This window comes from Siphateles boraxobius, unplaced genomic scaffold, assembly GCF_051911475.1.
Source record: "Siphateles boraxobius isolate OS27281-9 unplaced genomic scaffold, OSU_SipBor_1 9, whole genome shotgun sequence".
NCBI classification, from domain to species: Eukaryota; Metazoa; Chordata; class Actinopteri; order Cypriniformes; family Leuciscidae; genus Siphateles; species Siphateles boraxobius.
In genome coordinates, this window is record NW_027509219.1 from 7527151 (window position 1) to 7547534 (window position 20384).

At 38.9% G+C, this 20384-nt stretch overlaps 1 protein-coding gene across 8 annotated transcripts; it reads right to left on the reverse strand.

Annotated features, from left to right (window-relative positions):
• Positions 1 to 712: 712 nt before the first annotated feature.
• LOC143732989 (uncharacterized) lies at positions 713 to 12356 on the reverse strand. Of its 8 annotated transcripts, none has more exons than XM_077224496.1 (23): positions 12028 to 12345; positions 10835 to 11167; positions 8576 to 9043; positions 8337 to 8476; positions 7911 to 8115; positions 7699 to 7803; positions 6982 to 7172; positions 6675 to 6816; positions 5838 to 6485; positions 5655 to 5744; positions 5449 to 5567; positions 5250 to 5369; positions 5114 to 5161; positions 4643 to 4726; positions 4494 to 4556; positions 3886 to 3946; positions 3740 to 3790; positions 3606 to 3650; positions 3477 to 3538; positions 3141 to 3193; positions 3016 to 3056; positions 2763 to 2916; positions 713 to 1672 (listed from the first exon to the last, which is right to left on the reverse strand). In XM_077224496.1, the coding sequence occupies exons 14-23, from the start codon at positions 4717 to 4719 to the stop codon at positions 1443 to 1445; spliced, it is 837 nt and encodes a 278-aa protein (XP_077080611.1). In that variant the 5' UTR covers positions 4720 to 4726; positions 5114 to 5161; positions 5250 to 5369; positions 5449 to 5567; positions 5655 to 5744; positions 5838 to 6485; positions 6675 to 6816; positions 6982 to 7172; positions 7699 to 7803; positions 7911 to 8115; positions 8337 to 8476; positions 8576 to 9043; positions 10835 to 11167; positions 12028 to 12345; the 3' UTR covers positions 713 to 1442. The 8 variants fall into 8 exon arrangements, with proteins under 8 accessions (XP_077080611.1, XP_077080610.1, XP_077080607.1 ...); XM_077224495.1 differs by having other exon boundaries at positions 7699 to 7819; XM_077224492.1 differs by having other exon boundaries at positions 7699 to 7752; positions 12028 to 12339.
• Positions 12357 to 20384: the final 8028 nt, after the last annotated feature.

The window sequence follows — 20384 nt, forward strand, 5'->3', positions numbered from 1 at the left end:
CTCACAAATGCTAAATAAGCCAAGTACACCTGGCTGCAGCCTGCAGATCGGGGTGGGGCTGCATCTGGGGCGGGGCTGCACGTGCAGCCCCACCCATAACGCTTCTCATTGGTTAGTGGCAAAGTGATGACGTCGATCGAGGCGGGGCCGCACCTGGGGCGGGGCTGCACCCATAACGCTTCTCATTGGTTAGTGGCACAGTAATGACGTCGACGCCACGGTAAACAGGAAATACTGTTGAAAACAATGCGGTCTTTGAAAACTCAATCGCTATTTTGCGTTGATTGACGTCACGCGTCTTCAAAACGCATGCGCAAATTTGAAATAATACTTTAATAAAATGATACTGGTTTAAGGTATTAAACTCTAAAGTAATAATGAAAGTAGCAAAAAGGAGTAGAGCACAAATCCATAGTCATAACTATGCCTGATCTAAGGTAAACTTATAAGGAATCACAGAGTATATATTGTGTAATATCTGTGCAGTATTTTAAAAGTTTTTCACATTCTGTTGCACTTCACTATGTAAATTACAAAATTACTGTAAACATTAATGGCACCTTATATTTCTTATTTTAATCATTCCTCTGTAATAGTTCTTGTTTATTTTTGTGCATTTATGCCAGTAAAGTAGTTTGTAGTTAAACAATCTTTAAACATTGTCAATCTCTGTATCCCATATTATGCATGCCAACTCAAAAAACCAAACTCATACCAGTGATAACTTTTATTTCAAAACAAGAATAATTGTGTAAAGAGATATGCACACATACAGATAATCACGTACATCAACCATACACACACACAAGTACGTACACACTCAAAGGGAAAACACGTACACACAGACACACGTACGTACGTACACACACGTACGTACACACACGTACGTACACACACGTACGTACACACACACACGTACGTACGTACACACACACGTACGTACGTACACACACGTACGTACGTACACACACGTACGTACGTACACACACGTACGTACGTACACACACACACGTACGTACACACACACACGTACATACACACACACACGTACGTACACACACACGTACGTACACACACACGTACGTACACACACGTACGTACACACACGTACGTACACACACGTACGTACATACACACACACACACACGCACGCACACGTACACTCACGCACGTACGCACGCTCACGCACGTACGCACGCTCACAGGTGCACGTACGCACACTCACAGGTGCACGTACACTCACAGGTGCACGTACACTCACAGGTGCACGTACACTCACAGGTGCACGTACACTCACACACAGACGTACACTCACACACAGACGTACACTCACACGTACACTCACACACACACGTACACTCGTACTCACACGTACACACACACACACACACACACACACACACACACGTACTCACACGTACACTCACACGTACACTCACAATCTACTCAGCCTGAAATTCCCCTCCATCATTGAAAAAACAATCAACCGAGCAATAGCCCTCAACTTCCTTCTCAGAATAAAATGCACGCAGGACTCCTCTTCTGCCATCACCAACATACCCAGGTGGGCAGTCCTTGTATACTTCAGTGCAGTGCAAGCACAGAGTCAACGAGTACGGCACCCGGAACTCTTGCCTATATTCTCTGGAAAAGGCACTCCAGTTCACAACACCTAATTTAGATAAAATACAGAACAAACAATATTGAATCATTTTGAAGAAAGGCATTAACATAGTACAGAGTCATACAAGGAATTTCTTTTTTATACATTTTAAACATATTATAGGAAAATGTTAGACAAGATATGCTTGAGTGTTATTGGCTTTGTCTGTAAAGTACCTAAGAGACTTACTTTGTTTAAAAAAAAGGTTTGTCAACAAACTTTAATTTGCCTTGAGAAAGCCTATCCTAAAAGTTTGAAAGCTTGAAGTTTGAAGGTTTTCAGTTTGAAGATCAAAATAGTTTAAGCTGAAAGTTTTGAAGGCAATACAGTTTATCAGACAGACAGACAGACAGACAGACAGATAGATAGAGACAGACAGATAGAACAGACAGACAGATAGGCAGATAGGAAGAACAGACAGACAGATAGATAGATAGATAGGAAGAACAGACAGACAGACAGATAGGAAGAACAGATAGATAGATAGATAGATAGATAGATAGATAGATAGAAAGAACAGACAGATAGATAGACAGATAGATAGGAAGAACAGACAGACAGACAGATAGATAGATAGGAAGAACAGACAGACAGATAGATAGGAAGAACAGATAGATAGATAGGAAGAACAGATAGATAGATAGGAAGAACAGACAGACAGAAAGGAAGAACAGATAGATAGGAAGAACAGACAGACAGACAGATAGGAAGAACAGATAGATAGATAGGAAGAACAGATAGACAGATAGATAGGAAGAACAGACAGATAGGAAGAACAGATAGATAGATAGATAGGAAGAACAGACAGACAGATAGATAGGAAGAACAGACAGACAGACAGATAGATAGATAGGAAGAACAGACAGATAGATAGATAGGAAGAACAGACAGATAGATAGATAGGAAGAACAGACAGATAGATAGATAGGAAGAACAGACAGACAGATAGATAGATAGGAAGAACAGACAGACAGACAGATAGATAGGAAGAACAGACAGATAGATGGATAGATTCCACAGACAGACAGAAATAGATGGACGGACAGACTTTCTCAAGTACCTTTTACAGTACTCACAACTTAGGTTTAAAAAAACTTACTGTCCAGCCATACAAAGTGGGCCTCTTCTCTGAATTTGGGATCGCTGACAACGTCCCTGAAAACCTTACATGTCAGTGAAAGTCTCCAGAAAGCCACATCGCCGTCATCTGTGACGACTCCCATCAGGATCCGCCACAGGATGTCAGGTGGCATCTGTTCAAAGTAGCCAACAGTCAGTCCAAAATGTAAATTTAAATATGACTTATTAAAAAGGGTAACTGATAGATTGACAGGAGTTTATACTGCGCTTACCTTGGTCAAAGAATCAATGGGCAGGGGGGTTTCCATCACCTCTAAATTGGAGGGTAAGAACAAGAGTAGCATCATTTTCAAATCCCTGTTATTTACGGTTCAAGATTTAAGGTGGGAACCAATACCTGCTCTCTCTACTCTCCTCTTTTTCCGGAGTTGCTTTCTTTCAGCGTCTGACCTTTAAATGTTAAAATTTTTAAACATTTTGTTCAATTTAAACAATTTTAGACAGTTTGTTCTTAATGACATCCCCAGGACCATAATTGAAATCCACTTGTTTAGATTGATACATGTAATGAATTTATTAGCAATCTATGGTTAAAAACAATTATTTATTTTAAACTGCTAAATTTAAGCATTTGGTAATTGAAACTTCAATGAACAGTACGTATAGTGTGACAGAACAGCAAAAATTAGAGTGCAAGTTCAAATGTGGATTCAAAAAAAGGAAGAAAACAAACCTCAAGGGGAAATTCTCCAAAAGCAGCAGACACCACCACCTCCTGATGCAAGGCATGTCAGGCTAAGTTAAAAATAAATAATCAGTTAGGTTAATAACATGGGGGGTTTCCATTGCATTTTTCACTTACCTCTGTAAAATCAAAAGCCCCTGCTGTCACAAAGCTCAGTGAATACTGAAATGGTAAACATTACAAATAAATTTGCTCAGATACATATACTGGATAAACACATAGTAAGCAACACATCAGCTTTATAAACTTACCATTAGGACAAAGACACCACAGCTGTTGCTTTGATGTTGTCGTGGAAGGCCCTGTTAATGTTGCCATGCACAGAGTCAATCCACCTTGAAAAAATAAAACAATTTCCAATGCTTTTACAGTTATTTATTTAAATGAATATTGGTACCGTAATATCATCGACACAGTATTCATGCCAAGGCCCAGGAGACATGATTTGTGCAATGTTTCTGTGATGACAAAGACAAAACAGTTACTGCACAGCATCAAACAAAACAATACAAGAGAACTGAAATGTGAGGCAGAACCAGAACTTGGCATGAGTATTATATGATCATTTTCATTGACACTTTACAAAAAAAGTGATCTGTAAAAAAATTAGATCCTAAGTCAGATGAACAAGTCACATAAAAACCTTTAATGTTAATGGCCACAATTTTATTCAAATGTGGTTAAGAACGACCACAATCTTATCAAAAAGTGGTTAAGAACGACCACAATCATATCAAAAATGTGGTTAGGAGGAACGACCACAATGTCTGAACTCCGAATAGTGCACTAAAAAACCTGTAGATGAGCATGTATTCTTCCTTATTGAATGTTTTGCCGTGCAGAGGATCAAGGAAAAAAATGTCATGCTCTCCAGGCTTCATAATCTGTTGATATGTCACAATATATATACCGAAAGACAATTGCAGTTAATATATCAAATAGTATCTAAAAATTATGCAGACATAAGTTATCCCAGGTAAACACTACAGATTCAGAATGACTTACACAAACCATCCAATGCCCTGGTATCCATGTTGGGAAGATAAACCAGTCGATGTTTTCATCCAGCTTGAAAACAAATAATATTGGTCATCACTGAAATTTAGAAACTTTGACTGGGTTTCATATTAAACAGAACTGACTATAATACATACAGGCAGGTGTAGAAGTTGCTCTTCAAGAGTCCTGTTTGGCCATGTTTCAATTTGATGTGAACTGGCCGAAAAAACATTCACATTCTGTATGGAAAATTGAACATACTTTAATTTAAGGCAAAATTGAGAATTTTAAATACAACATCTGGGAGTATTAACATTCTGACCGCTGTAAGCACATCAACAAAAGTATGTATATTTCTGCTAAGGGGCTGCTTAAATGTATAGTTCACCAATAAATTTAAATTTTGGTGTATGATTATACCTGTACATACTTCCATATATATATATTTTTTTACAATACAATGGAAGACAATGGGGACCAGCAACTCTTTGGTTAACAGTCGTCATCATCTTTTGTGTTCAACAGAAGAAATAAACTCAAATGATGACAATTTTCATTTTTGGGTAAACTATCCCTTTAAGCAGCTAAAGTAAATTGAGCACAAAATATTATTTTGACTATTTCACCTGTGATTTTGCTATGGTCTCTACCACTTTCAGGCAACAGTTGAGAATCTGCGTTTAAATAAAATATAGAAACTCAATATAAACAACTTTCACCATTAATTGCTATATTAAAATATAATGTCTTTGAACTGTGTACCGTTCCCTCAACGTCTCTTTCCAGTCCCAGGCAGCACAGGTCTGATCGGTTTAGCGTTGTGTTGTATACAGTTGCCAATAGCTCATCTTTGCACTTTCTGACATCCAAAGCATTGTTTATCTAACATTCAGATAAATACATAAATGCTCAGGCTGATGAACAGTATTTTGTAAAGATAAAATCCTTGAAAATCACTTACCAACTGCTGTTGCCCCTCATTTGACATGGTCCCCCAAAATGTTTTGCTTGATTTAACAATGTTCAGGCTTGTTACCACAGGACTTCGACAAAGTTTAGGGTCACACTGCGACTGGACAGCTGTACATAAGTAAAAGATAAAAAAAAAAAATAATAATTCACTTAAAATGTTAGCAAATCTTCAATGAGTTAAAGAACAACCTCAACCTGTATGCATTTCCTTCTCATTCAGAGTTGTATTCAAAGTTTGGGTTGTCTTTGAATAATTTGGTCCCACATTTGGTTCTGGTTCTGCTCCTACTCAGGTGTTATAAAGATATAGTTAGTACAATTAATTGACTGGAATGACCTATTCACATGCAGCACATTAATAGAATATTTATACATTACCAAGTATGACCTTTCCATTGGAGTCTAATTGCAAATTAGGACTGCCACTGAACAATTTCTTGAATTGTTCCAACTTCTTCCTGTTCCGTGTGAGATTCCGGTGGTGAAGGATGTTTCGAGCAAGAAAAATGTGTGCAGAAGGTCTTATCATATTCATGAAGTAATTGTTTCTCTTTACTTCAGAAAACAGCTGCTCGGCACACTGACTATTGATCTTTCCAGCCAGCTCTGGTACAAGACCAATAGTGCGCAGCACATCTCTCTTGTCTTTACTATTGCTTTGGTGGAAAACATCACACAGGCAATAGTGCTCTGAGGACGCTGTCAATGGGTGGCAGTCAGGATCCATAGGTTTTTTCTTGTGAGTCAACCAGGGAAGATGAACCTTTAGCTTTCCTTCTTTTGCTTTTTGTATGTTTTCAGAGGAGGGGTCTTGTACTCTGCCCTCAAAGGGATGGAAAGGTGGGTGAAGTGGTTTTCGATTATTAGTGTGTGCCACTAATCCTCTAGGGTAATCGTAAATTGTGATATTTGGAAAGTGTTTCCAAGACAAGAGAAGGTCTGCAAAGTCACGGGGACTCTCTGCTCTCAAGTTAAATTTAATAGAGTACACAACACCACAAGGACACATTATTACACCCAGGCCACCTAAAAGCATACAAAACAATTGAATGAAAACTACATTTTCTGAAAGATCAGTGAAACCATTCCAATAACACATATGAAATGATATAGGTACGAGTAATTGCTGCTTTAGGCAGTTTGTCATATCATATTTCATTAATGTTTGTAGTACTGTATTGTTAACTTCATTGAGTAACAAAAAACATCACTCACCAGAAGCACCCCACACCTGTTCAAACACCTTGTTGTAAGTCACTCTGTTTGACATTTTATTACGAAGCCTGAGAATGAGATCCATTTTGGATCCAACATCATCGACCCCACACTGTCGACACAGCTTTTTCAAATCGAAAACCTGATCAAATATGCAAATTTGTGATTAGGTTCAGCAAAAATAAATTACTATAAAATTATAATATTTATGAAGAGACCCTATACATACCACTGTGCTATGCAGCCAACAGTGTAATAATAGCTTAATGTGGTAAAACCCTTCTGAACAATTTAAACAACTATTTACCTTGAGGTGGAGCAGCTCATCACCAAGTCTTTCCTCAGTAAAAGGCACATCAATGTCACTTCCATCATTTGAGGACTTAACCTTTGCACTCTCTGTGTTTAATACCATGGCCGATTCCCTTGTTTTTGGACCTATCCATGGGGACCAGTTGTGGTAACTAGGTGAAACTGTAAATGGGTTTTCTTTGCCACCTTGAGAAAAATACAGCTATTTATTGCAACACGCAAACCATACAAAATGAGACTAGCAATGCATGATATTGGAAAAAAACGAAAGTGCAATATTTAGTTTTTCTGTATATATAATATATAGTATTTTTTTATCTTGTTTTCCAGTTTAAATATTAAAATAAATCTTACATTCAAACGCATTTGGTAGAAAAGCAAAACAGCAAGTCTTGTTTTCTAAAACTAATTCCAAAATTAAGTGCGTTTATGATTAAAACAAGCTAAATATTTGGCAGTGGGATAAGAAAAAATAACTTATTTCAAAGAGAAAACAAGTGATTTTGCTTCTCCAGTAAATGCATCCTCATGTGAAAATTTTTGTATATTTGGAAATTTGGAAAATTGTTGCAAATATTGCATTGTTATATGGAAATATTTCCATAATATAATTCCAAATAATTTAAATAATTTAATAAATTAATAAATTAATCACACTAAACCATATCACAATATCATGCAGCCCTATGTGAGAGACAAATAAGAAACTTACTTGGGTAAAACCCTCTGCTTATCATGTCCATTGCCACTGCATCCCAAAATTCTTCTATGTCAACATGACCATCATAGGTCGCAGGTGGAGACTGAATTTCACTCACTTTGATATAAAGAAACTTAATTCAAAGCCAAATATGTGAATTATTTATTTAAACCGAAACATAAATCTATGATAGGAACCAATGCAACTACAATAACTTTACTTACCTGGGATGCTGAACACTCCTTTTTTATGAAGGTCCATAATCACAGTAGATGGATTGTATCCACAGGACACACAGGAGTAAATGTAGTCCAGATCACATAAGGATTCAAAGTGAAGATACGCCTGCATGATTAGGTCACCTTTGGGCAAGGACTCTCCCTCTGTGGCTTCAATTGTCTGCACAACCCTACCTACAGCTGTGTGATTCTGGAAGGACAACAAAAAGGAGGGGAAATGGTTAAAATAAAATAAAAATAAGAGCCCTCAACTTATAAAAGACGTTCTAGTCATTTAAAGCCCTAGTGAATATCAAATGTATGTCCTATCTGAGTCATTAGCAATAATAATACTACAAGTGTTTAAAAAAAAAGTTAAAGAGTCCTGCTAGTCACAAGTAAAATAGCAGGTATTATTTTCTAATATTGTACCTGTAGAGAGTTTCGCAAAACCACACACAAATGTAACGAGACGATTACATTATCGTTGAAGTTGTGCAAACCGTCACTCCATTCTTGGTATCTGTATGTGAGGTTGCATTTATGGCACAGCTTGTAGTAAGTAGATACACCTGAGAAAGCAAAGACTATTTACTGACAAATAAATATCTATCAAAGCAACAACATAAAAAATATTGATCAAAGCAATATGAATTAAACAAATGTCATACCCTGAATCACTCCATTGAATGTAACGATCTTTGCCCGGCAAGTTATCATCATTGGCTCACTCAAAACTCCCTTGCATATTCCGCATTCAACTTCCTCAGGCACAAGATGTTTTGGGAAATTATTAAAAGCCTTTCCATGTTTTGACTTTTGCATAATGGTCTGTGGAATTTCCACTGGAATCTTCTTATTTTCCAGCATATATTTCATCATCCTTTTAATAGTGGTAGAGTTGGGGGGATATGAAAGATCTTGACCGCTGGCATCATCATTACATGTATGAGCAGTGTTGAAAACCTCCTCTGAACTCTTGACCCTCTTGAAGAGTTGTGGTATCATCTGGAAAAGATGCCACTTTGCTGTAGCCTTGTGAATGCATGATTGGCGAGGTCGGGCACAAGGACAATGCCAGTTATTTTTCTTTTTATCATAAGCCACCATAACTCTTCCCATCCTGCTGTAATAGGACACTGTTGGTTCAAATACAGAAATGAAATGCTTTGTTGATGGACCTCCAACAGTGACATGAAAAGACAAAGGTGTCTCTGCAGTATTTGCCTCTTGCTGCAACTTTAACAGCTGGGCTTTTCTTGCCTCACCAAACCACTTCTGCAGCACCAGCTGAGAGAGACTGTTCTCTGTCAGTGCATCATTGAGGTTGAAAACTTGTTTACAAAAAGACAGTGATTTGACATGGCAACACTCAAAAGGCAGTATCCCAGTGTTATGGGCAAACTCTGAATTCAAAATACACTGGTCAAGTTCACATGCTGAGCGATAGTTTGGGCCCCAAGTATTTTTTATTACATGTATGGGTGTTGCTTGACCGTGAAAAGCCTTTTCAATGGCAAATATTCCAATTTTTTCATCAATGCACTGAGATTGAAAGTGCCTCTCAGGAGTAATTGCATTTTCCTTTTCAGTGTGATGTCTTCTAATGTGAGTTCGTAGATTTTTGGCAAGCAAGGTCAAATCACATTGGCTGCAAGTTACAGTCCTCTTTACTGAGCATTTTGGGAGGATGGCAGGTGACTGAGGCAGCTGGAGAGAGGAGGAACACTGAGGCTGCGGGACAGAGGAGGAACACTGAGGCTGCGGGACAGAGGAGGAACACTGAGGCTGCGGGACAGAGGAGGAACACTGAGGCTGCGGGACAGAGGAGGAACACTGAGGCTGCGGGACAGAGGAGGAACACTGAGGCTGCGGGGCAGAGGAGGAACACTGAGGCTGCGGGACAGAGGAGGAACACTGAGGCTGCGGGACAGAGGAGGAACACTGAGGCTGCGGGACAGAGGAGGAACACTGAGGCTGCGGGACAGAGGAGGAGCACTGAGGCTGCGAGACAGAGGAGGAGAACTGAGGCTCCGGGACAGAGGAGGAGCACTGAGGCTGCGGGACAGAGGAGGAGCACTGAGGCTGCGGGACAGAGGAGGAGCACTGAGGCTGCGGGACAGAGGAGGAGCACTGAGGCTGCGGGACAGAGGAGGAGCACTGAGGCTGCGGGACAGAGGAGGAGCACTGAGGCTGCGGGACAGAGGAGGAACACTGAGGCTGCGGGACAGAGGAGGAGCACTGAGGCTGCGGGGCAGAGGAGGAACACTGAGGCTGCGGGACAGAGGAGGAGCACTGAGGCTGCGGGACAGAGGAGGAGCACTGAGGCTGCGGGACAGAGGAGGAGCACTGAGGCTGCGGGACAGAGGAGGAACACTGAGGCTGCGGGACAGAGGAGGAGCACTGAGGCCGGGTTGGTGGTGAAGGATGGCTGGCAATGTGCTTCAGCAAATTTCCCCTAGTTATCACAGTTGCTGAACAATAGCAGCAGTGAAAATGGGACTTTGCCCGACATTTTAAACTGCATTTTATAATGGTGAAATCTGAAAGAGGGGGGAAAAAAGGTTTGATGAAATTAAACTTCACTTGTTTGCATTTTGCTCTGGACGGTGGACAGTCGCAAGACAGATTTTCTGTCATTAGCACCATCCACGTGCAAGCACATGTTTTTGTGATTTGAGCAACAAAGACCCATGGTAAATGGAATATGCTTTTGGATGTTTGCACACTCAAACTGTGAATGTGCGGAATGCAGAAAATGAAGTTTACCTAAGCCTTAAAATTCAATTACAAATTCATTTAAAATTATATTACAAATTCAAAAGCAATGAAATCAGAAGCATGCATGCACAGTGCATTATTGGCTGGTTCTGCACTATAGTATACTTAAACTAAATAAAGTGTCATAAGCAAAAGACTGTTAAACTCACCATGATGTTGCACTGCCCACTGAAAATGATTTTTGATGTGGTAATACATCAGCTGTGGCATGCTGGTGTACAGGCAGAATGGGCACTTACTACTGCAGTCTTTTAAATACTGCTCACACTCCCCCTTGCTTAACACAGTTGTGTGCATTTTTGCAGGGGGGAATGGCTCTTAAAAGAGCCTTTGGGTTATAAAGTAAACAACAACAAAAAATAGGTGAGAGAGATGGAGGATTAGAGTAAGAGAATAATTTACACAGCAAAACAAAAATAATATAAAGTAAATAGCAAAAATGGTACACAGGGAATATAAATGGGGATGACAATGCCAAGGATCTGCAAAGAGAAAGAAGTATAGAGCATCAGAAATAGCATTAAATGTTTTATTATTTTATTACTCTAGTGCAGGGGTGTCCAAAGTCTCTCCTGGAGGGCCACTGTCCTGCAGAGTTTAGCTCCAGCTTGACTCCACACTCCTGCCTGGAATCTTCTAGTATGTCTAGTAAGACCTTGATTGGCTGGTTCAAGTGTGTTTAACTGGGGTTGGATTTAAACTCTACAGGACAGTGGCCCTCCAGCAGAAGGATTGGACAGTGCATATACTGTATAGCAGCAAAAGTATAAGTAACAGTATGCAATATATAAAACAAGCCCTACTTTCAAGGAGTTTTGTTGAATTTGTATTACTATTGAATGTAGTTTAATGTTCAATTAAATAAATGTATACTTATTAGTAACAGTAATATCAAAATAGCTTACATTTAATCAATTTATTCATAGAAAAAAAAGTCCAACAATATAACTTAGTATATAAGTATATAATAATATAACCTAGTGTTACTAGTAAATCCTATTTTTCTTCTCCTGGTTCAGTTTCGCCACTGTATTTCTTTTTAAGGGCCTTGTTTTAACACTTTATCCTAATCCCTTCAAAACCACACACACACATATTCACACATACACACACACACACACACACACACACACACACCACACACACACACACACACACACACACACGCACGCCTACGATGCTTTTGGGAAACACTGCCCTAGTTATTTGTGTGATATGGTGAATAAAGTTACACGATCTTATTTTTACACCACTTCATTTTAACATCACACTAAACGCCACATCAGAATTAAAAATTGTACATAAAATTAGAACAAAAAAAGAGTAGCTTGCCTGTACTCACCATGCAGCGATGAACAGCGGAAATGAAACCATGATAGATCCGACGTCATGAGTTGAGTTCACGCCACTAACCAATGAGAAGAGATGTTGGTGGGTAGAGACATAAGGCTTGTTCGACTTGAACCGGCGCTGCAAAGACCGATCGGTTGATGACATCAAAGTACCGCGAGAGCGATTCAAAAGCATAAGGAGCCGTCTGCTCTCTAATCGCTCTCGCGGTACTTTGATGTCATAAACCGATCGGTCTGTGCAGCGCCGGTTCAAGTCGAACAAGCCTATAGACATCATATGATGTCTATGGGCAGAGATGTGCAGCCCCACCCCAGGTGCGGCCCCGCCTCGTTCTACGTCACCACTTTGCAACTAACCAATGAGAAGCATTGTGGGCGGGGCTGCACGTGCAGCCCCACCCCAGGTGCACCCCCGCCCAAATCTGCAGGCTGCAGCCAGGTGCTTCTCAAATAAGCAGGGTAATATCATTTATGAAAGTGATTTGTAATGCATTGAGTAACAAAAGTGCTCAAATAGTATTTTTCACCTAGTTGAGTTAATATATGAAAGATATATTGAGTTTAAAAGTCATACTAATGGCCTATGATGTTTATGGCACTGTTTGTATAAACAGGTCAGATTTTTTTGAGATTCGGAAAAAAGCTGTGATCCTGAGATGGCGAGCCTCCCAGCTGAAAAGTCCTAAAAGAGACAAGAAATCCTGTGATTCATCGAGTGATCCGTGCCTTATCTGATGTCACAAGTGGAATTCATCCTTAGTGGTATTTCTCAGCAATTACCTCAACACTGAGTATCATACAGAACTGATTGTTGCACTACAGACATTTTTGCACTACACCATACCAAGAGACTTTCATATTTGTTGATTTCATCGTTGGATTCAAAGGACTAATTGTGTTTGCATATACAATTGTTCCATGGACTGAGAACTGTTTATCTACAGTGAATTGCTGTTAAGTTTTGTATTATTTTCAGTTGAATTGTTATTTTTCTTGGAAGTAATCTGTTATGTGAATTGTATTTTCTATTCTGGGTTAAAGGTTCTAATTCAGCCAAATTAATAAGAAACAAAGCTCCAAAAAACTATAATAAATTAGAACACGAGAAATTACATAAAACTAAAATTGAATTTAAGTCTATTAAAAACAAATTGATATACAAAAGAACACGATTTAAATACCAAAGTAAATAAATATAATACAAATAGATTTAATTAGATCAAGTAACCACAAAGGAGCTCAAAACCTACATATCTTAAAGGGAAAGAGACCATTCCATTGTTTTATACAATTTTATTGTTTATTGTTATTTCATTTTATTTTACATTCATTTTACATTTTCCTGCAAAGTAAAAGGAAACCATCTCGGTAAAAGTAATTTTCCTGGTCTGTCTGGTTTTTGTGTTAATGTGTTTTACCTCATTTTGCCCTCTGTAACGAACTTAGAGTTCTGGTCCATAGCGTGTATCCTGATATACAGATGATACACACAGAAACGGAGTAGCTACGGTACACTACATAGCGCTACCTGTTACATATGCCCGTATCACCCAACACTCAGTTTTGCGTTTGTGGGTGAGACCTCGCAAAGATTACACTTTCTCGAACATTGCATGTTTGCACTATGCCTGAAACTTAGTAATCGACATGCATTTCTGTCGGTTTGTCAAAAGAAAAATCATCTGGTTTAGTTGCATTTTAAAACACTACTTTTCTTAAAAAACATTGTGTCAGAGGTAATTGGTAGCATGATTATCTTTCATCGTGTATTAAGTACATATCAGACTGATATTTGTAGAAATAAGTAAAGTAAATTTATAAAACAAAAAGAATCAGCTAATGGCCTTGTGTCAGAACACAACACGTATGTAGATATGCATGATTTTAACTTTTTTATTCTAACTTTAAAGCTAGATTATACTTTGAAAAGTGTAAAACAGTATTGATTTTGGGGGGTACGCTGGAACCTAGTGTCATGTAGCTTAATCTTTGGTTTTTAATCTTTTGGTTTGAAGTTATGACTTCTGAAGATCTCTCATGCGTAGATTCACTCGGTTGAAAAATTGGGTTTTGTAATTTACACATCTGAAATTAAACTTATGGTAGTTTTTTATAAAGTATTTTATTAGCTAAAATCAATGTCTTTCTTCATAAATATTTTCTCATTGGTGTAAAATTACCTTTGCCAACGAACTGACTTATCCTCGTAAGCAAAGAATTTCTTATCTTTATTTACATGATACGGGTAAGTCCATGGAGGCCTCCATGTCGTTCCACCATCTTGAAAAACTATAATAGCAGAGAGGGACAAAAAGCACTAGCCTAGCTCAACTAGCCAACCTTTTCGTTCAGAGCCGGCTGACTGAAACCATCTGAAGCGGTCAGTGAGAGGCGCTTGAAAGGTTGCACTACTCAGTACTTCTTAATGCAATCCTCGTAGCCGTGATAAAGCATACAAATTCATTTAAAGGGGGGACGTGTCCGGCAAATTAAAAACGAGGGTAAATATGGGGATAGCTTTTCCCAGGTGGATAGAGCTAATGAAGGATAAGTTGTCTGCTTTCTTCTCGACAGGTAAGTCGATGTTACGGTCTAAATTACAAGCTTTTTCATTCCGTGGTTGTGTAATTCATTATATAGGCAGCATAACAGTAGAACATGTATAGTTAAACTCGATTAAGTGCTATTGGAAGACGTGTTGTCATAGCTTCTTGGCACATAACGGCTACCGTAGGTGCAACACGCATTTGAAAAAGCGAGACGCTAGAGAGCACTATGCGTTTGAATGCAAAATACAATATCAACGCTAGCTGGGAGAAATTCCTACACAGCGTACCATTAAGGACTAAGTTGTAGGGTATTTGACAAAAAGCCTAGAAAATCGAGGAGGTCAAAGGGCATGCTTCCCGGTTTAGTATCATCATCTCTCTCCAAAGTCTGTTCATGTGGCCTGTCGCATCAACAAGGCTAACATTTTAAAATTCTACATATATTTTGGGTAGATAACTGATAGTATACTCTCAGTAAAGGGGTTCACCCTGTGTGTTTCCACAATGAATAAGGATAGTTCGGGAGATACAAGACAAGTAAAAATTATCTTATACGTACAATAGATCATAGCTACCGTAGAAAAAGTAAGATCATGCTTTGAATTAAGACGAGTAAAATTAAATATTCGCTCAAGACAAACTTTACTTATTACTCATGGACCACAGAGGCACATCGCGTCTCTGAACATGTGTGGTGATTTTCTAAATGATACAACTTAATCTAAATAAGAGCAATGTAGAGTCCTGGGATTTCTTTTAAAACAACAAAAACATTGTGACACCATGTTTCATGTCGCATGGACAAAAATACTGTTTGAAATAAGATCTAAGACGCCAAAGCACAGTTCTTGATTTATAAAAAAAATTATTTTATTTTTTGAACAAACAATGTTTAGTAAAAAAATAATACCTTAGGTTAAATTTATGAAATTCATTTATATCATACAGAAGTAGAAGATAAATAGAAGATACGATTTTAATAAAACTTTACAGATTTGATTTTAACGGTCTTTTAATTTGAAAAGATCTCATTTAAAATTTTAAGATTATGCTTTTAAATGAGTTTAATATGAATAAAACAGTGGAAAGCAGACTAACTTTGCATATGCTGGGGCATTGTGACCCCAGAGGCTCATCTGGCCTGTGACTCCTCTCGTCTCTGTGAGGGTGTGAAGCTTCATCTCACCCTATAGTTTATCCCTGAAGGATCTGGGAGGGTTTTTGTTTATGACATCTTAAACTATTTGTTTTTTTTTTATTGTTAGTTTCTACTACTTCTTCAGTTCTATGAAAATGTAAGGAGTTTTTATATTTTATATTTATATATATCATTTTATATATATTAATTTAGCTAAAACTAAGGTTAAATTGTTTGAAAAAAATTTGTCATTATACATTGAGTTATATACTTTATTTGATTTTATGGAACCAACTTAGTGTGTGAGAGTGCAGAACAGTATGTAAAAAACAATGTAAAAATGCAGTTGTCTGTGATGGTCGTGTTTAGGTGTACGGGGTAGAATATGCTGTTACAGTACAAAAATGATTATGGCTATATTAATAACAATTATACTTTAGGTCACCGTTAAACAAAAATCATTACAGTAATCTTCTAAAAGATATGAATGTATTAAAACTGTAAAGATTTCATTTAAACAATCTTTTCATTTTTAAAAAATCATATTTAAACTTTTACGATTATGCTTTGAAATAAATTTAGTACGAACAAAACTTTGGCTCTGGAAAGGCGTTAGCAGACTAACATTACATGATGCACAGAGGTTATTGTAAAGTAACGTATTTCTCTGAAGATGTGCTGGTGATCGGAAGGAGCTTATAAGCAGGCTATCAATGGGGCTCGGCCTGAGGCATCACAGATTCTAAAAGTCTTCATTGTTGCTCTCTCACTACAGATAGGCCTATGTGGGGATTTTCTCACAGATACTACTTGTGGAATTATTAAACATTTCACACAATGTGTGAGATAACTTGTGAGAGTCACAAATTTCAAAGTTCTTTACATGCACCCTGATAAATAAAAAAATATAGTCAAGTTTTCCCCAGAGACCATCAATATAGCATATTTGTTTTTTATGAATTCATTGAATAAGTTTGAAACTATTTCAAACTTTTAATGCTTATACATTATGAAATAAATTTAGCAAAACATTCACAGTCTCATTCTGATCACTGAACACACCCCTCTGACTGTCAAACGCTGGTGTGAGAGGGAAATACTTGGAAATAGTTCTTTTCAACTTTAAATGGTCAATATGGACATCTATGTGATAGGAGCTACTTCAACCCTGGTGAAAATGTAAGATGATTTTTATCTAAATCTAACAAAATTGGTACAGTAAATTTGTAAAATATTCAGTAATTTAGTAAGATTTTTTAATGAACAGCATGATTTTCAACTTCAGTAATTTAGTAAGATTTTAAATGAACAACAATTAGTAAACTATTTATTTTATATATGATTATTATTTTAAATTATACACTTTTAAAGGAACACAATGCTTTTCAATGGGCTCAGGAACGTGTCACAAAAACAGATACCAGGCCAGCCACACGCTGGTGTGACAGAGAGAAAAGACTTCAGGGGAAACACTTGTGGGGGGTTTTTTCAACCATGGTGAAACAGTAAGATGATTTTATTTTTGTTTAATTTATATACTTTTAATTGAACAGCATGGTTTTTCAGCTTGAGTCAGTGTCAAATATTTGTGAATGACTAAATGTAAATTTTATAATCATTTCATTTAAATGAACATAATGCTTTTTCAACTTCTGTGTGAGATAAACTTCCAAGGTCCTCAGCAATGCGGAGGGAGGGGAAATTGCTGCTTTGACACACACACACACACATAGACGCTCGCTCGCTATGTTTTTTGAGACAGTGTGATATCATTGTCTGAAGTATAAAATCATTGGTTACCCGTAAGCCAATCACATAACGTTTGGTTATGACATGTGTTATTCGCCAGCTCAGCCGCATCAACTTCCACTGTAAACACATGTATGATGCGAAAACAAAACAATCGAGCGAAATACCGGAGTGAACATGGCTGACTGAGTTTTGCTGCCTCCTTAACCTGATCCTCTATGAGTGCAACCAAGGGGGGCACTATCGCCTTGCCGGCCTTTGACCTCCCCAGTTTCTCGCTGACGATCGGTAATACTTGATAAATTAAACTTTTACCAAAACCTGTCGGGATTAGGGCCACGACATCACCTCCATTCAAAATGTTTACCAAACACTCTTCTTGTTCGGCCTTCAGTTTGGAAATGCCAGGAATATTCTCCACAACAGAGCGAATTGCGTACTGTGTCTCCATATCCGCGGTCGTTTTCGATTTCCCCAATCTTAAACTTGGCGCTTGGCGTCTACGTCACAGCTCTCAGCCCGCCCTCTGTTCGTTGATTGGCCGGCTGTTTTCAGGCCGGAGGAAAACTAAGAGACATGTCGATGTCTCAGACTAAGTACAGAAGCGGAATGTAATTGAGCGGAAGAACGAATTCTGAAGTAGTCCGGCTAGGTACCATGAGTGCTCGCTCTTGAGTTCGAGCACGCGTACGCACACGAGCGCTCTTGTAAAAATTGGTTACAATCTGAAACATCACTAAAAACTACACATAGCCCCTTTAAGTTGGATGATAACATGTTTTAAATCGCCAATAAGCTTTGTTAATTGTGACCGGCTCTGTGACTGGCACTCAGTTCGCCCATATTCTAGTGATACAATAATTTACTCTACAAAACATTTTCAGTCTGCTTAATATGATGAACTGAGTGACAGACCAGTGTAGCAAATTAGCTCAAAAGGGAAATACGGTATGAATAATTAATCATAGCTTGTTATAATTAATTATAAATATTTGGATCAGTTAATTAAATTAACTTCATGGAGCTGAGTTAATATTGCCATCTATTAATCTGTTTGTCCAACAGTATTGTTCATCTTTCAACTCTTCAGAAAGGGTATTTTCCATGGCCACAGAAAACTTCTTTCTTAGCATGTAGGTTGATTGTAACTAGGTAATGGTGTTATCACCGTTTAAATATTTGTAGATTAAAAGGAGATGATAATAATTTTGTTTTCAAAAACTAGCAATTTGAAACTTGTTTTCAAAAGTTTGCATTTTCAGGGCCCCAAAACACTGTTGTTGTGTAAATAAACGGCCAAAAGACATAAAAAGTGAACATAATCGTTAAATTGATATTGATTTATAAGCAGACCAGAATCAGACCAGAAATTCGGTCCGATGGAGCTGAAGTTGCAATCGATTTCTTCCGTCTTGATTGTAGAAGCAATGGTGAACTTGTGGAGTTAGTTGATTCTGTTATGGTCGTGGAAGTTACACTTAATGTGTGTGGAGCCTGGCAGCCGCATGAAGTCTCACGTTAACAGCAATCAGGAGCAGAAGCCACGAGCATGCGGAGGGAACTTCTGTGGTTTTTATGTTCCACAGAGGTCACACCTTTGAGTTCCCTTTCAGTTGATAACATCGGACGTAGTCGACGTCAACTGAATGGGGATCACGCCAGGGAGGGAGCCAATCGTCTTCGAGTACTATTGAACGAGCCAATGTAATTGGCCTGCGTGATTATATCACACACTCCGCCCCCGCGGCGTGGGTATAAATATGGAAGTGGATGCATGCACTAGTTGCCTTTTGCTTCGGAGCCGATCGTTTGATGGCTCTGAAGAGTGCTGTTGTTTACAACGAGCGAGTGTGTCGGTGTTCTTCTAGAAGACTCTCCCAGTGCTGGTCGTTTCTACAGCGTGGGTGCTGCGGTGATCGCGAGCTTTGAACTGCTGTTTTAACAGCAAATTCTAAATGTTTGTATGTGTTGACGACTGGTTAGAGGGCGGAAAAGTGAGAGCTTCACTGTTTCAGTTCACTGTTCACGGTCAATCCCCTGTGTGCTCCGGCACTGGTGACGGGTCCTATTTCCTGAAAGAGCAACACGGGTGCGTTTGCTTCTTTTTCAAGATGTCATTCCACCTGTGCGTTTCTGGATACGGTCGTTCCCTTTTCCTCTCTGACGGTCACAATTGTTGCATCACGTGTCTGCATCAGCCAATGGAAATCCTGTTGAGCGTGCTGGTCCCTCTGTAATGGACCGATCAGCTGTTTCAATTGGGGTTCCCCCAGAGGATAAGATGTCGATAGCATGACCTGAACTCATAGGTGAGCACCGCACTGCATCCGACCTGGCCCTCCGGGGCACGAGTTTCATGGCATGCGTGATCAGTCTGGCGATGTCCACCTTAGAGGTCCAGGAGCGCCATTGTTGGCTCAGCCTGGTTGATATGGCGGACGAAAAAAAAAGTGTGCTCCACCTGGGCATCGACAGAGTGCTTTGATGACAGATTCTCTAGACTTGGGGGATGGGCGACACCTAGATTTGAACCGCTGCTTCCCATGGGCTCCCCTCTCATGAAGCCAGTTCCACCGTGAGCCCGGTTCAAAGTGTCGGCTTGCTGCGCCATTCCCCTCCTATAGACTGTATAGGGAACGGTGGGTTGCATACGCAATCAGGACGTTTTTGCTTGACCAATGACAAAGGTGCAATTCTCAAGGGGGGAAAGTTCCTTTGTTTGAAAAGCTGACTCATTTGCATGGTTGGAGTAAGCTGGCAGTTTGTGTCCATTTATACTCTGATAAATATAACAAACACTCATATTTCTATGAGGAGGTGATGTCCACCAAAGTGTAAGTCATTACAGAGGAATATTTTGATGGGAAGCAGCACCTGGTTACATTAACTAGTAGTTCTATCATCAGGCATG